Here is a 14,523-nt window from a genome sequence, read left to right on the forward strand (position 1 = left end):
GACTGCCTCTTGGGTGGTCAAGGGGATCAGCTAAGAGGAGGCACTTTGTCAGGGACCTGAAACCCGTAGTGAGAGCTCAATAAACATCAACTGCTCCTGTCACAAAATTAAAACTATAAATCCGATAGATTCAGGGCCAGCCGATGTGTGTTGATCAATGACCGTTCCCGTATTTGATGACATTTGTCATCTCGTTTCATCGTCACCGGGAAGATGGGTATCATTCCAGCTTTACAAATGAAGAGCATGTGGTCCGAGGTTACAGCTGGCCAGAGGCTGGGCTGGAATTTGGATCCTGGTCTGTCTGATTCCCAGTCCCGTACTCTTTCTACTGGACTAGAGCTGCGGGTGAAAAATTACCTGCGGGGGAGGAAACCCTGCTGATCCCAGTGGCCTTGCTGCAGGCAGGGTTTTTATAATCAGATGACTGTTGGGTGCTCTCAGTAGTGGCTTTTCTGGCTTTTCTGAAGGAAGAGAGCCCTCATTCAGAGATGTGGGGGCTAATCTGACAGACGGGAAGTGCGCTCAGACCTTAACCTCCCTTTCCCGGCTCCCAGCGGTCAGCGGGCACTTGTGCCCCACCTGGATGGCTGTTGGTCTCTCTGGTCCTCGTTCCTTCCTCTGTGCTTGCCTGTCCTTGGACTCACTCTTGTGGTGTATGGGTTCCCCCACCCCTCACCCACCCTGGAGAGGCTGCCAGCCTGAGGTCATACTGCCACACCACTGCTCATGACCCTGCCAGGGGAGGCTGAGGGCCTGCTCATCTGGAGTCTCCTTCCTGCCCCTTGAGTTTAGCTCAGACACACTTACCTTCGGTCCCTCCCTGACCCCCTCTGCCCCTCTGTTTTCTCCACCACATCCTGTCTTTCACCCACAATGCCTGGCTCTGCTGCTAACAGGCCATGTGACCTTAAGCAGGTCAGTTGCTGTCTCTGAGCTTCATTTCTCAGCTGCTCCCGACCTGCGTTAACCTAGGGGGCAGGTGGGAGGTAGTGGGAATGAACCCTGGGCCTGGATATTGACTCATGCTCTACTGCTGTGTGTCCTTAAATGCAGGGCTTGGTTTTCTTGTACCGCCATGACTCTATCTGCAAGATAAAGAAAGTAGCTCCTTTGGGAAGGTCCCTCCTTTGCAGTGTGGCTTCCCTGGTGTTTCAGTTGTAAAGAATCTACCTGCCAATGTAGGAGACACATGTTCGATCCCTGGGTTAGGAAGATCCCCTGGAGAAGGAAATGGCAAGTCACTCCAGTATTCTTACCTGGAGAATCACATGGACAGAGGAGTCTTGCAGGCTACAGTCCATGGGGTCACAAAGAGTCAGACACAACTTAGCAGCTAAACAACAACCACAACTCCTTTGCAGCAGACATTGTCCACTCCTCTGTGGGTCCATGCAGGCATCGGCTCACCATTATAACTGGTCCTCTTTTATTGGGTTCTAATTATTTACTCCTGTGATTATCTTAGTCACTAGATGGAAGTCAGTTCTTTTATTCAGTCCTTCATTCATCAAATATTTATTGAGCACCTATGTGCCGAGAGCTGAGGTTAACAGATGAAGGGGGGGAAACAGATAATTAAATGAAAAATTAGAATGCAGAGATAAGTGACCCAATAGGGCACATGCTGGATGCTTATGGAAGTACTACTTGGGGGAGGGGTGGATGCTCGGAAGGCTTCCTGGAGGAAGTGATCTCCAAGCTAAGGCCTGAAGGACAAGTAGGAGTCAACCATGTCAAGGGGAGTGGGTAGAAGAAGGAGAGGCTGATCTTCCCAGGGTCCACAACCCTGAGTCAGTGCCAGGCCCAGGGGGGATCAGCAAGCCTCTTTCCTTCCTTGCTGCCTCTGAATGCATTTCTGCACGGAGGCAGAGGCTTGGGAATACAAGGCCTCCTGTACTGGGTCCTGGTATGCTGTGGCCAAGCGGGTGGCAGAAGTATTCTGGATGTGGCATGTCCTGGACAGCCTGGCTGCAGGGTGGGGTAGGAGTGGGGCCCTGGTATTGACTCATGGGCCCAGAGCAGGAATGCAGATGAGCCAGAAGCAGGTGTGGGAGGATGTTGAGGACACAGGAGCCTCATCCAGGGTTCTTCTCCAGGGGCAGGAGAGAAGGGCTCATTAGGCACAGCCCACTGGGGCCCCTTTAGGGACAGGGAGGGTGGTGAGCTTGACTACTCCTTTCTCCTGACATGGACTTCTCTATCAGGTTTGTAAGAGTTGGAAGGGACACTGCCAGCCTTCTCCGAGGCCAGGGTTTCCTCTGGCACGTGACGCCTCCAGATGTGTGAGATGGCCCAGTTCACCTCCTAGAACTCTGCCCCCTCCCCCACTTCCCTGACCTTCATTGTCACTTGATGCCCCCAGGGATGGACTCATGCCAAGACCTTCTCTGACCTCGATTGAGCTGTGTCCTCTCCCAGTCCCTGGGGACATATCCTGGCATCTCTGATCTCCCGTGGATGCTGTTGGGGTTTCTGGGCTCGAGCCAGCGTAGGATGGGACTGCACTGGACAGAGCGTGTGGGCTGTGTGTTTGGCGGCAGGCTGGGCTCCAGGAGGGGAAGCAGAGATAGGATAGGCTTCCTAGGGACTTCCCTCGTGGTCCATTGGTTAAGACTGTGCTTCTGATGCAGTGGGCACAGGTTTGATCCCTGGTCAGGGAACTAACATGCCACATGCTACATGGCACACCAAAAAATAAAAATGATCAGCTTCTGAGTGGGGCTGAGCAGGTGGTGGGGGTACTTTTCACACTGTCGCTGGGGGCCAGGGCATGAGGAGTGAGCACTCGGGGAAGGAATGACGATCATCATAGTGGCCACATACTGAGGGTGTTTGTGCCTCACTCTCCCTGGGCGTAGTATATATATCACACCCTACTCTACAGCCACTGTGCAAAGCGGGTCAGATTTTGTCCATTTTACAGATGTGGAAACTGAGGCTCAGAGGCTGAGCAACCAGCCTGCACAGCTTGTAAGAAGCAGAACTTCAGGTTAAAGCCTTGTCAGCTATGCACAAAGTCTAGGGTTATTTCTTCCACACCATGCTGCTTTTTTTTTGAGGGATTTAAAAATTCATTCCCTTCCTTTTGAGCTGGGACATTACTTTTCTTCCAGAGCTGGAATGGGACCAAGGCCTATGGATGGATGTGAAATGTGATGTGTTTATTAGTGTTGGAAGAGACTCTGAGACCCAGGTGAGCCCTGGGCTGAGCTCTGGGGCCTGGTTTCTTTGTTAACAGCACAGCACTTGGTGCCTCTGGGCCTTGGACTATAGATGCAGTACAAGTCTTCTCAAGCCATTTACTTTACTTATTTTTTATTTTTCTTGTGGGATAGCTGCAAGACGTGAGGACTGCTCTCTTTTTTAAGGCACATTAAAAAAAAAATTTAAACCAAAGTAATACCTTACAATGATTGGAAAAACAAAACCGAGAGTGTTTGGTCGGAGAAGGCAATGGCACCCCACTCCAGTACTTTTGCCTGGAAAATCCCATGGACGGAGAAGCCTGGTAGGCTGCAGTCCATGGGGTCGCTAAGAGTCGGGCATGACTGAGTGACTTCACTTTCACTTTTCACTTTTGTGCATTGGAGAAGGAAATGGCAACCCACTCCAGTGTTCTTGCCTGGAGAATCCCAGGCAAGGCGGAGCGTGGTGGGCTGTCGTCTCAGGGGTCCCACAGAATTGGACATGACTGAAGTGACTTAGCAGCAGCAGCAGCAGAGTGTTTGGTGAAAGAAAGCCGTTCACCATGCCTCTGTTCCCTCCTACCAGGTGGGGAGGGTTTAGTTGCTAAGTCGTGTCCGACTTCCCAACTCAGGGATCGAACCTGAGTCTCTAGCATCGGCAGGCAGATTCTTTACTGACTGAGCCACCACAGATGCCCTCCCTCCTACTAGACCCACTTGCAAAGTCTTTAGCAGGTGGGTTTTTTTCTAAAGAAACAGTCTTTAGCTGTTTCTTCAAATCTTTGAGTAGGAGATTTTGGGCTCTATGGGGACGACGTGAATGCCTATAAGATGCTGGCACCTGCTTTCTTTCTACTTCATTTTTATTCTTCTTATACATAGGGCTTCTCAATTTGCAGATGGGAAAATTGAGGTCCCAAGCCAGTGGGGCCTGCCCTGAGTCCCACAGCATGCTGTGCCCCAGTCCTGTCTCCTGTCATACATCACAGGCCAGCAGCATTGAGAAATCACTCCAGATGAGGATGGAAGGGGGCTTCCCTGGTGGCTCAGTGATAAAGAATCGGCCTACCTGTGCAGGAGACACAGGTTCAGTCCCAGGTCGGGGGAGATCCCACGTGCCATGAAGCAAGTAAGCCCGTGCACCACAGCTATTGAGCCTCTGCTCTAGAGCCCGGAGCTGTAACTAGTGACGCCCGTGTAACCTAGAGCCTGCGCTCTATAGCTGCTGAGCCTGCACTCTAGAGCCCGTGTGCCACAACTACTGAAGCCCTCACGCCCTAGGGTCCATGCTCCCCAACAAGAGAAGCCCCTGCAATGAGAAGCCCAGGCACTGCAACTAGAGAAAAATCTGTGCAGCAATGAAGACCCAGCACAGCCTAATTAAACAAATAAATAAATAAATGAAATTAAACAAAAAGATTAAGGCTGGAGAGACAGTAATGCTTCCAACACCCCCAAACAAGTCTCCCCTGACAACCTACAGCGCCTCTCACCTGGGGGGAGAACCTCTCGCTCTTACTACACACGCTATGCGGTGGCTCCACCAGCTCTGGGTTCCCCAGAAAAACAGTGGCGGTGACAGAGGGGTCAAAGGTCAGATCCAGTCAATGTGGAATGACAGCTCCGGGCGGACACCCAAGTCCTGCAGTTCCTTGTTTGATCTTAAGGAAGTTGTTCAACGTCAGCAGCAGCAGCAGCAGCTGGGGTGCTAGCAGCCACCACAACAGTGTTGCTCAGGCAGACAGTCAGGGCCCCCCTCAACTCGCAGGGGAAGGCACTGGTGGAAGATGATGGATTTCTTAAAGAACATTTTGGTGAGTGTGCCCGGGTTAGGGGGCTATGCCTGTCCACACCGGCTGCCCAGAGTGGCCCGGTCAAGGCAGGAGCCAGATGACCACTCCCGGTGTCACCTGGCAGGGAGCCCTGGTGGGGTGTGGAGGCCACTGTCACTTGGGGAAGGAGAGACCCGGGACAGAGGGGATTAGGGCTGAAGAGGGGGTGTGGGGTGGAGTCAGGGGCCAGAGCCTTTCCCCCTTGACCTGGAGGGGTGAGGTGGGGGCCCTGGTGTGAGACCGGGCAGGGCTCACGTCTGTGCTCCTCTGTCGAGGCTTCCTGATGCCGGGTGAGGGCCTGAGGGGACTCTCACCCACCTGCAGGCTGTGCCAGGTGGGGTGCCAGGGGCAGGAGAGGGAGGGACACTGCAGCTGCCTTCCTTCTGCCTGGCTCCAGACACTCGGAGCTGGCAGGCCAGCCCTGTGGCTGCAGCCCTCCCTGCTCTGTGCTGTGTGCCCGGGAAGGCCCTGGCAGGGGCCTGTGTCCTGTCACAGGGCCCTGGGGCTGTTAGGGTGACACTTGGGAATGGTGTGTGTGACGTTTCCCCCTGGCCTGGGAGTCAAGGTCCCTTCCTGCCAAGTCAGATTGTCCCTGGAGGCTCTGTGGGCACCCTCCTCTTTCAGCTCTGCCAGACCTTGTGCCCCTCCTGCTGAACTGGGGTCAGGACTGCTGTCTTCTCGTTCACACCTATCTGTGGCAGGCGGGAGGTCGGGGAGGGGGATGGCTGGGCTGAGTTCTTTCCTTTCTTTCCCTTCCTGGACTGTGACTGTTTAGGGAGTGTGGGGCGTGATAGGATACTTGTTTGAGGGTTGGTCGAGAAGTCCCCCAATCTCAGGCTGAGCCACCAGTAGCTCCAGAGCAGGGGGCAGGGTGTAAGCCTGGTGACCTTGTTACAAACCGAAATGTCCTGACACCCCTTGACCTTGGCAGGGTGTGGAGTGGTGCACTGGAGGGAGATGGGTGCCATCTGATTTATCTTCCAGAAAGACTGTGTGGCTGATGTCCGAGGGGGCTGGGCTGGATAGGGGGTCACTGGTGTGGAAGCTGGGGACTGCCGAGGAGGCTGCTGCATGGTCCTGATGAGGGGCAGTGAGAGATGATGGGAGTAGGGATGCTGTTGACAAGTGCTCAGACTTGGGAGATATTTTGACATTGGACTTGCAGGCCTATCGGGGCTTCCCTGGTGGCTTATAAAGTGAAGTATCTGCCTGCAATGCAGGAGACCTGGGTTTGATCCCTGGGTCAGGATGATCCCCTGGAGAAGGGACCCCACTCCAGTATTCTTGTCTGGAGAATTCCATGGACAGAGAAGCCTGGCAGGCTATAGTCCATGGTGTCGCAAAGAGTTGGACACGACTGAGCAACACTTTCACTCTGCAGGCCTATTAGGTATGGAGAATGAGGAAAAAGAAATCAGTGATGATCCTGGGGATTTTGTCAGGGTGGGTGGACAATGGGGAAGACTGGCTAGGGTGGAGGAAAGCTTTTGAGGGGAAGAGTTAATGATTAAAAAAAAAAAAAAAAGAGTTTCTGAGTGTTCTGTTGGGCCTAGTTCAGTCTAAGATGTCTGTCAGGCACACAGTGAGATGTGGAGTTCTCAAACCCAGATAGATCTGAACCTGAATCTGGCTTCTGCCTTTACTGAGTATGTTCAGTTTGGGCAAGTTGCTTAGTCACTCAATGCCTTCCACCCCTCTAACCCTCCTTCCGTGGACTGACAGGCTAGCATTTGTAATGTGCCTGCTCCAGTGCTCCAGTGCCTGGCATATCACGGGTACCCAACAGAGAATATCCTGGGACTCCCTAAATTTTTCTTATATGTTCTCATTTTCCAGCTTAGAAACATGCGATGGCTCTTTGTTATACAGCGGCTTGTGGACTGACTTGGCTCATAGACACATTTTGTTTGGTCCATGTAGAGAACATTTGGTTATCAATGTCTAGAAGTTGGGAGTTTACATACAAATTGGGATTTCTGGCTTACCTTGAAATGTTGAAAACGCTGGTAACATTAAGCTGGCATTCCTGCTTGCAGCCTGGCAGAAAGGAGCAGCAGTTGCCCCTTTTGTAAGGGATGTGCACTCTTCCATTACCATTGGTTCACTCTCCCAACTCTTATTTTCATTGAGGGAAAATGTACACAACATAAAATCAATCATTTGAAGTGAACGATTCATTGGCATTTAGTATATTTACAGTATTTTGCAACCATCATCTCTGTCTAGTTCTAAACTATTTCTGTCACCTCCAAATCAAATCCCATTTAGCTCTTGCTCTCCATCGCCCCCCGCACCCCCCGCCCAGCTCCAGCCCCTGGCATTCGCTCATCTGCTTTCTCTCTCTATGGACTGATTTGCCTATTCCGGATATTTTGTAGAAATGGAGTCGTACAGTATGGGACCTTTTGTGTCTGGCATCTTTCACTTGGGATGCTTTTCTGAGGCTTATTCACCTTGCAGCTCGTATGAGCACTTGGTTTCTTTTCCTGGCTGAATGATATTCTGTTGTGTGGATGCACCACAATTTGTTAATCTGTCCGGTTGTGATGGACATTTGGGCTGTTTCTACCTTTTGGCAAGTGTAAATGGTGCAACTCTTCAGTGCATGAATGAACAACATTTGTGTAAATGTGAGTATTTGTGTGAGTACTTGTTTTCGGTTCTTCGGGTATCTACCTAGGAGTGGAATTGCTGGGTCATATGGCAACTCTATGTTTAACTTATTGAGGACCTGCCAAACTGTTTTCCACAGCAGCTGTGCCATTTTACATTCCCACCAGCAATGTGTGAGGGTTCCAATTTTTCCACATGCTCGCCAGCACCTGTTATTTTCTATTTTTTGACTATAGCCATCCCAGTGGGTGTGAGAATGGTATCTCATTGTGGTTTTGATTTGCATTTCCCCACAACTCGACTGAAGGGACTTAGCATACCCATGCACACCACTTAATGATGTGGAGTGTTTTTTTCATTTTCCTATTGTCCGTTTGTATATCTTCTTTGGAGAAATGTCTGTTCAAGTCCTTTTCCTATTTTAAAAGAGGGTTGTTTGTCTTAAGTTATCAGAGTTCTTTATATATTCTGGATGTGCACGCTTATGTGCTACTCAGTGGCTTCAGTCGTGTTTGACTCTCTGCAACCCCATGAACTGTAGGCCACGAGGCTCCTCTGCCTATGGGGTTCTCCAGGCAAGAATACTGGACTGAGTTGTCATGCCCTCCTCCAGGGGGTCTTCCTGACCCAGGGATCGAACCAGCGTCTCCTGCATTGCAGGCAGTTCTTTACTGCTGAGCTACCAGGAAAGCCCATGTGTTCTGGATACAGATGTGTGCCTTCCAAATATTTTCTCCCATTCTGTTGGTTGTTTTTTTACTTTCTTGATAATGTCCATTAAGGCACAAAAGTTTTGAATTTTTATGTTCAATAATTTATGTTTCCTTTTTTGTTGGTGTCGTGTCTAAGAATACGTTACCAAATCTAAGACCATGAAAATTTAACCTTGTGTTTTCTTCCAAGAGTTTTACAGTTTTAGTTCTTAGATTTAAGTTTTTGCTTTCTGCATGTGGTTTGGTGTACAGGTGTCCAACTTTGTTTATTTTGCACGTGGGTATCTAGTTTTTCTAGCACCATTTGTTGAAAAGACTGTTCTTTTGGTCTTGACCTTGTCAAGAGTCAATTGGCCAGAAATGCATGGATTTATCTCTGGGCTCTAAATTTTATTCCATTGTTTATCCTTATGCCAGTAATACACTGTTTTGATCACTATAGCCTTGTAGTAAGTTTTGAAATTGGAAATTGTGAGTTTTTTCCCAAGAATGTTTTGGCTATTCTGAGTTCCTTGAGTTTCCACATCAATTTTAGGAACAGCTTGTCAACTTCTGCAAAGAAATCCAACTTGAATTTTGATAGGGATTGGATTGAATCTGTTGATCACTTTGGGTGGTTATTGCCGTCTTCACAATACTGATTCTTCCAACCCATGAACAAGGAATGCCATACCATTTATTTAAGTCTTCTTTAATTTCTTTCATCAATGTCTTTTAGTTTTCAGTACTTGAATCCTTTACCTCCTTGGTTAAATTATTCTAGGGATTTTATTTTATTTTTTTGATATTCTTGTAAATGGAGTTGTTTTCTTAATTTTCTCTTCAGATTGTTCATTGCTGGTGTATAGAAGTACAAATGACTTTTGTGTGCTGATCTTGCACTCTGCAATTTTTCTGATTTTCTTTATTAGCTCTAGTAGTGTTTTTGTGGATTCTTTGGGTTTCCCATATTGGATCATGTCACCTGCAAATATAGTTTTATTTTTCCTTTTTCATTTCTTTCTCTTGTCCAATTGTTCAGGATAGAACTTTCAGTACACACAATAGTAGTGGAGAAAGTGGGCATTCTTGGTTCCTGATCTCAGGGGGAAAGCTTGCAGTATGCTTTCAGTATCATTGAGCATGATGTTAGCTATAGGTTAAGAAAAAAAGCCCTCATCATGTTGAGGAAGTTCCTTCTATTCCTAGTTTTCTGAGTGTTTTTTTCATCAAGAAAGGGCATTAGATTTTGTCAGATGCTGTTTCTGTATCGAGATGATTTTGTGGTTTTTTTTTTTCCCCTTAATTCCATTAATGTGATGATTGATTTCCTTCCTTATGTTGAACCAAGCTTGCATTCCTGGGATAAATCCCACCTGGACACAGTGCGTAACATGCTGTTGGGTTTGATGAGCTAGTATTTTGTTGAGAATTTTTACATCTGTGTCCATCAGGGATATTGGTCTGTAGTTTTATTTCCTTGTGGTTTCTTTGTGTGGTTTTGGTAATGCTGGCCTATAGAATGAGTTAAGTAGTGTTCCTTCCTCTTTGCTTCCTCTGGAAGAGTTTATGAAGGATTGGTGCTAATTCTTCTTTAAATGTTTGTTGGAATTTACCATGAAGCCGTCTGACCCTGGACTTTTCTCTGTTGGGAGGTTTTGGATTACAGATCCAATCTCTTGTTATCTCCTCATTTTTAAATGTTACTTGCCTGGTACTTGTAGTCATTTGCATTTTCAAATCCTCTTTCATAGATTTAAAAATGAATCTGCCTAATTTTGAAGATGTCTTATAAAAACCAGCCATCCTCCCACTCTTTTCCCTGTCCTATCTCTGCTCTGGCCAGTTTGGTCCCTTTCACACCTCCTCTGCATTAAACATGATAATTCCATAGGTCAGTGGTTCTCACAGTGTGGTCTCTGGTCAGGAGTATCGGTATTACCTGGGAGTGTGTTAGAAATGCAGATTCTCTTGGCGGCAGTGTGGTGGTGATGGCAGGAACCTGGGTTTTAACAGCTCCTTCACATGGTTCCATTGTATCACCATTGCCATAGGTAATAAAGAGTCTTGCAGGCTCCTGACCCAACGTGACATAGTTGAAGCTGTGCCTCTGCAGGACTCCAGCAGCCAAGGAGCTATGTTCAGTGTGAGACGGTGGGAAGGGAGACCAGAGCAGGGAAGGAGAAGCATGAAGTGTGCATAGGGGAGAATTGATTGGAATAGGACCTGTGTCTGGATGGAACTTACTGGGGACTCCTGTTGGCTGTCCAGGGTGAGGGGTGCAGTCTGTGGTCAGAGAAGAGACAGCGCTTAGGAGCACATGCAGTGGCCTGGCCTGCCCTGACTGTAGCCATCCCGAGGAGATAGCTCCAGTCACTTACAGTCAGTCTCCCCTGCCCATTTCATTCTCATCTTGCAGGGCAGGGTTTTGAGTCATTCACTCAGGAAATGTTTCCTGAGCATCTCCTCTGTGCCAGGCAGCTGTAAACCCAGGGATATAGCAGTGAACAAAATAATCAGAGCCCTGCCCTCAAGGGCTTTCCGTTCTCATGGACCATCCTTTGCCTTCCTCTACAGGTTTCAGCAGCCAGGCTGGCATCCAGCTGGCCCTCATCCTGCTATCCTGCAGATAGGGGCCTCTGAGCCAGCAGCTGAGCCGGGATAGCTCAGTGTGGTATGGTTGGGCAGCCCTGGGACACATCTGATCTGGTTCCCAACGGGGTGTGTGCTCTGGGCTCTCAGCTCTCCAAGTTTCCAAAAATCTCTATGAAATTCTGCAGGAATCCTTTTCTTTAGTGATGTCTTCCTTCCCTGTGGGATGAGAAACCTGCTCAGACCCCTGTTTTCTCCCCCACCCCAAACTCATCTCCATCCTGTTTTCGTGGGACCCCTGTGGGCTGGAAGACACCTTGTCTTCCATCCTTGTTTGGTTTTAGCCCTTCTGGTCGCTGTTAATATGACTTGGCCTCTTCATGCACGTCCTGCGTTGAGGCTGGATCAGGAGACAGTCGCTGCTGCCGTGCATGGAGTGAGTCCTGCGTTGGGTGCCGTCCCCGGCTCTGCAGACAGGCTCACGTTATCCGACCACAGCCCTGTGAGTCGGTGCGGTTCTGAGCCCCGTTGCAAGGCTCAGGTGCTCACACAACCTCGTCCTGTGTGTGAGCACTGGGTGGGTGATACCTCCTGGGCAAGAGTGTAAGAAGGCTGCTCACACACAAACACAGCCTGCCTGCAAGAGGGGAGCAGAGGAGCCCAAAGCTAGGGCAGGACCCCCAGCAGGGATCCGGTGGGCAGCAGATGGATGGCGGTGGGTGTTACATCTCCAGCGAGGTTCAGAGAGGAGGAGGAAAGAGGGGGGGAATGTGCTGGTAGGGGCCTCTGAGCTGCGATGCTGTAAGAAGGAAAGAACAGGTGGCCGCCCATCTGCTGGGAAAGGCCGCATCCATGTGTAGAGCTGCTGTGGACCAGAGAGAGGTAGGCCAGGCCGCTCCTGTCCCCAGGAAGGGGCCAGGGTGCTGAGATGGGGCGGTGGCCCTCCTGTACTGAATTTCTTCCACTGTTTCTGCTTCTTCACCACCTGGGCAGGGGGCTGGCACCAGAGTGAACAAGGAGGGGTGCCGGGAAGATTCCTCAAGACTGGCCTTGCAGTTCCTGTTCTCTCCTGCCTCTGTTACCTCGGACCTCCTCTGACCCTCTCCCCGCAAGGACTTGCTTTGTCCTTCTAAAGAAGTTTGGGTAGTTTCTGTACGGGGAGGTGGGAGGACATGGCTTGAACCTGGACAGACCCTCGGGGCCCAGCCTGTGGATTCCTTAGCTGGGCGCTGGCTCTTGGTGATTATTTCATGGACTACTCGACAGGCTGTTAAAGCAGAGCCCAGGGGGAAAGCTGGCCTCTGCTCAGATTTGGGTGGTGATGGCTATTGCTAATAATAAGTTAGACAGCTGGGCCGCTGCTACTGGTGAGGAAGCCGAACTACATTTCTTGCTAACTGATGGAGGGGGTGCCCTTCTGAAGGATGCTTCCGGCAGGGCCTCATTCTGTCCTGAAGGGCCTGTGGGATGATGCCCGTGAGTCAGTGAGCATTTATTGCATGCCTGCTTCGCGCCCTTGGCTGCGTAAGGCAGTCTCAGGGGGTGTGGACAAGGGTGGGACTGGAACTGCGGTCCCAGGCTGGCCTGAGTCACCTTGCTTCTGGGTGGAAAAGGAGGCTTGCTCTTTGCCAAGGCTGGCACCATCCCACTGGAAAGTTCAACAAGTCACCACGAAGTGGGGCCAGGTCAGCCCAGGCCGAGTTGCCACTGGCCAATTTCTGCTCCTGGACACTGTCCACGCCGCAGTTGTCCACCCTGTGCGTTACTCAGGACTGAGGCTGAGTCACAGCCCTTTCATCTCATCATCTGTGCCAGCCCCGAGGCCATGGAGCATCTTCATTCAGGAAGTAGACCCATTTTTAACAGTAATCGAAACACACTGCCTCTGGGAAGATGGACGAAGTCAAGAAAAGCTTAATCAGGAGAAGCTGGGACTTCCCTGGTGATCCAGTTGTTAAGACTGTTTGCTTCCACTGCAGGGGGCACGGGTTTGATCCTTGGTTGGGGCCTAAGATCTGGCATGCTGCACAGCGGAGCCAAAAATTAAATAAATAAAAATTTTCATAAAAATAAAAGGAAAAGCTAACTACCTAAAGGTACTAGATCATCTCCCAGCAGGACAGAGTTTATTTCCAGAGTGAAGTTTCTCAGAATTCCTTATAGAAGTTGCTGTTTTTCCAGTAGTCATGTATGGATGTGAGAGTTGGACTGTAAAGAAGGTTGAGCACTGAAGAATTGGTGCTTTCGAACTGTGGTGTTGGAGAAGACTCCTGAGAGTCCCTTGGATAGCAAGGAGATCAAACCAGTCAATCCTGAAGGAAATCAATCCTGAATATTCATTGGAAGGACTGATGCTGAAGCTGAAGCTCCAACACTTGGCCACCTGTTATGAAGAGCCCATTCATTGGAAAAGACCCTGATCTGGGAAAGATTGAAGGCAGGAGGAGAAGCAGGCAGCAGAGGGTGAAAAGGTTAGATAGCATCACCGACTCAATGGACATGAATGTGAGAAAACCCCAGGAGATAGTGAAGGACAGGGGAGCCTGGTGTGCTGCAGTCCATGGGGTCATAAAGAGTAAGACACGACTTAGCGATTGAACAATAACAAAAGCCATGGACCAGGCTCTGGCACTTCTTGTTTATATTCTTACTTCATCTTCACGTGAGCCCTGAAAGGCAGGGGCTGATTCCGCTTTCAGGTGAGGGAAGTAAGAGAGATTGAATCACAGGCCTTGTGCCACACAAACCGGTCAGTAGGGTGTTGGCCACTCTCCAGACCTGGATTTGACCACTGGATTCTATGGCTCCTGTTGAATTGACCCTCTGTATCCATGGGTTTTGCATCCACAGATTTAACCAAAGATTTTGATTTTGATCCCCAGCTGGTGGAACCTGTGGGAAAAGGGGGCACTTGTGCGCCATCATTTTCTTTTCTTAAAAAATTTTCTTTATTCATTTATTTAGTTTTGGCTGCACTGGGTCTTGAGTGTTTCATGGGCTTTCTCTAGTTGTGGTGAGCAGGGGGTACTCTCCAGTTATGGTGCACGGGCTTTTCATTGCACTGGCTTCTTTTATCTTTTTGGAGCGTGGGCTGTTGGGGGTGGGCGGTATGGGCTCAGAAGTTGTGGTACACAGGCTTAATCACACCAGTGCATGTGGATTCTTCCCGGACTAGGGATTGAACCTGTGTCTCTTGCATTGGAAGGCAACTTCTTAACTAGTTGACCACCAGGGAAGTCCCTGCGCCATTGTCTTTAAGGGCCTGGAGCATCCTTGGATTTCAGTATCCTCAGGGATGCTGGAACCAATCCCCCACAGATATTAAGGGAGGACAGTCTTTCTACCATACGCAAACCTCAGTAGCTTTCCAGGACCTTCCAGATTAAGCCCAAATTCCTGACATTCAGAGTCTCTCAGGCCTGCACCCTCCTTTTCAGTCTGAACTTCAGGATGTTGACCCAGAGGCCTCGGGCAGCCGAGTTGATCCACTCACCGTTCATTGAGTACACACCATGCTCCTTCACCTTTGCCCTCGCTGTTATACCACTGCCTGTAACGCCCTCCGCACCCTTGCTATTGGGCTTCCCTAGTAGCTCAGATGGTAAA

At 49.6% G+C, this 14,523-nt stretch overlaps 1 protein-coding gene across 8 annotated transcripts in view; it reads left to right on the forward strand.

Moving 5' to 3' along the window:
- The window catches only part of RAP1GAP2 (RAP1 GTPase activating protein 2), a 201,896-nt gene that overhangs the window by 118,618 nt on the left and 68,755 nt on the right, over window positions 1-14,523 (forward strand). The window contains exon 1 of one of the 8 annotated variants that reach the window (XM_061390698.1): window positions 3,728-5,002. The exons of 6 other annotated variants lie outside the window; for them this stretch is intronic. In XM_061390698.1, coding sequence (XP_061246682.1) covers window positions 4,976-5,002 — 27 coding nt within the window. In that variant the 5' untranslated portion in view covers window positions 3,728-4,975. Of the gene's footprint in view, window positions 1-3,727; window positions 5,003-14,523 lie in introns of those variants that run through there. One more of the 8 variants, XM_061390699.1, reaches the window with a different exon arrangement.

This window comes from Bos javanicus, chromosome 19, assembly GCF_032452875.1.
Source record: "Bos javanicus breed banteng chromosome 19, ARS-OSU_banteng_1.0, whole genome shotgun sequence".
In the NCBI taxonomy this organism is placed as follows: domain Eukaryota; kingdom Metazoa; phylum Chordata; class Mammalia; order Artiodactyla; family Bovidae; genus Bos; species Bos javanicus.